Below are 1857 nucleotides of genomic sequence, written 5' to 3'. Positions count from 1 at the left end.
CTCAATTGTTTTCTACCATCTCCTGTTGATGATGAACACTTGACGGCGGTCTGATTATCTGAACATCACTAGTTCATTGCACCCTGTGCCCTTGGGAGGTACTGGATTCTTCTCTTTGTCATCAATGTTCTAAAATTTCACTATTTGTGTCTAGGTGTTGTGGGCCATATTCATTTTAATATAAACATATATGCTCTTCAGATTTGGATTTTTTTTTCTAGTATTTCTTTGATATGTTTCTGTCCTCTATCTTGGTTTTGTTTGGGGCTTTTTTCCACTTTTTCTTTTCTGAAGTAAATGTCCAATGGTCAGGTCTTTCATATTTTCCTCCTTTCCTAGTCTACATACTGGTGATATCTTTTGTTCTATTTTTGCTTAAGATCACAAAGTATCAAAGTTGGAAGTGGCCTTGAAGATCACCTTGTTCAATTCTCATATTTTACAGATTGGGAGTCTAAGGCCCAGAGACAGGAAGGTTTGGGGAAGTGAAATGACTTACCCAGTTACTTGTATGGAGCCAGAGCTATCCGACTCCAAACCCATGATTTTTCTCATAGCCAGGAAGCCTTGAGCAATGTAGCCCCTCACCTTTGCCCTTAGAAGTTGGGAAGATGACCCTCAATAAAAGGAGCCCCTGAGGTTCCAGGTGAACAGCCAGCCAGGCCATGGATACTGCCAACGAGTCTTCAGAGGGAGCCCCATTCGTCCTACTGGGACTGACAACAAGACCTGGGCAGCGGTGGCCTCTCTTTTTGCTATTCTTGGTCTTGTATGTGGCAGGCATCCTGGGCAATGGACTCATTGTGGCTGCCATCCAGGCCAGTCCAGCCCTTCATGCACCCATGTACTTCTTGCTGGCCCATTTGTCCTTTGCTGACCTCTGCTTCACCTCTATCACTGTGCCCAAGATGTTGGCCAACTTGCTGTCCCATGACCGCTCCATCTCCCTTGCTGGCTGCCTGACCCAAATGTACTTCTTCTTTGCCCTGGGGGTAACTGATAGCTTTCTCCTGGCTACCATGGCCTATGATCGCTATGTGGCCATCAGGTATCCCCTCCACTATGCCACGAGGATGTCCCGGGCCATGTGCACAGCCCTGGTGGGGACAGCATGGCTGGTGTCCCATGTCCACTCCCTCCTGCATATCCTGCTAATGGCCCGCCTATCCTTCTGTGCCTCCCACCAAGTGCCTCACTTCTTCTGTGACCACCAGCCTCTCTTAAGGCTTTCATGTTCTGACACCCGCCACATCCAGCTGCTCATCTTCACCGAGGGCGCCGCGGTGGTGGTCACTCCCTTCCTGCTCATCCTCACCTCCTATGGGGCCATTGCAGCTGCCGTGCTCCGCCTGCCCTCAGCCTCTGGGAGGCTCCGGGCTGTGTCCACCTGTGCCTCCCACCTGGCTGTGGTGGGCCTCTTCTACGGGACAGTCATCGCAGTCTACTTCCAGCCCACGTCCCGATACAAGGCAGAGCAGGGCTGTGTGGCCACTGTCATGTACACTGTAGTCACACCCATGCTGAACCCCATCATCTACAGCCTCCGGAATCGCGACGTGCAGGGGGCACTCCGAGCCCTTTTCACTGGGCGGAGGGTCTCAGCTAGTGACTCCTGAAGGCCAGACCCCACCAAGGACAGACTGCATCACCCACACTGACAACCATGGATGTGACCATCTCTCCTCTGTTATTCCCAAAAATCAATAATAGCCATCGTTTTCTGAGCGCTTACCATGAAACAGATCGTCACCTGATCTCACTGTATTCCCATAGCAACTAGGGAAGCAGAAATTTTGAACCAGTTTTATATACAAGGAAACTGGGGCTCAAACACAAGAAGTGACTTTCCCAAGTTCA

General features: G+C 50.2%; 1 protein-coding gene across 1 annotated transcript; it reads left to right on the top strand.

Annotated features, from left to right (window-relative positions):
* The first annotated feature begins 638 nt into the window (after nt 1-638).
* Nucleotides 639-1651, top strand: LOC123646085 (olfactory receptor 1K1). The gene has a single exon (XM_045562733.1). The coding sequence runs from the start codon at nt 666-668 to the stop codon at nt 1614-1616; it is 951 nt and encodes a 316-aa protein (XP_045418689.1). The 5' UTR covers nt 639-665; the 3' UTR covers nt 1617-1651.
* The last annotated feature ends 206 nt before the right edge of the window (nt 1652-1857 follow it).

The sequence above is a fragment of the Lemur catta genome, chromosome 10, assembly GCF_020740605.2.
Source record: "Lemur catta isolate mLemCat1 chromosome 10, mLemCat1.pri, whole genome shotgun sequence".
NCBI classification, from domain to species: domain Eukaryota; kingdom Metazoa; phylum Chordata; class Mammalia; order Primates; family Lemuridae; genus Lemur; species Lemur catta.
Note: the sequence above shows the minus strand (reverse complement) of the source record. Positions and strands in the feature narration are given on the sequence as shown.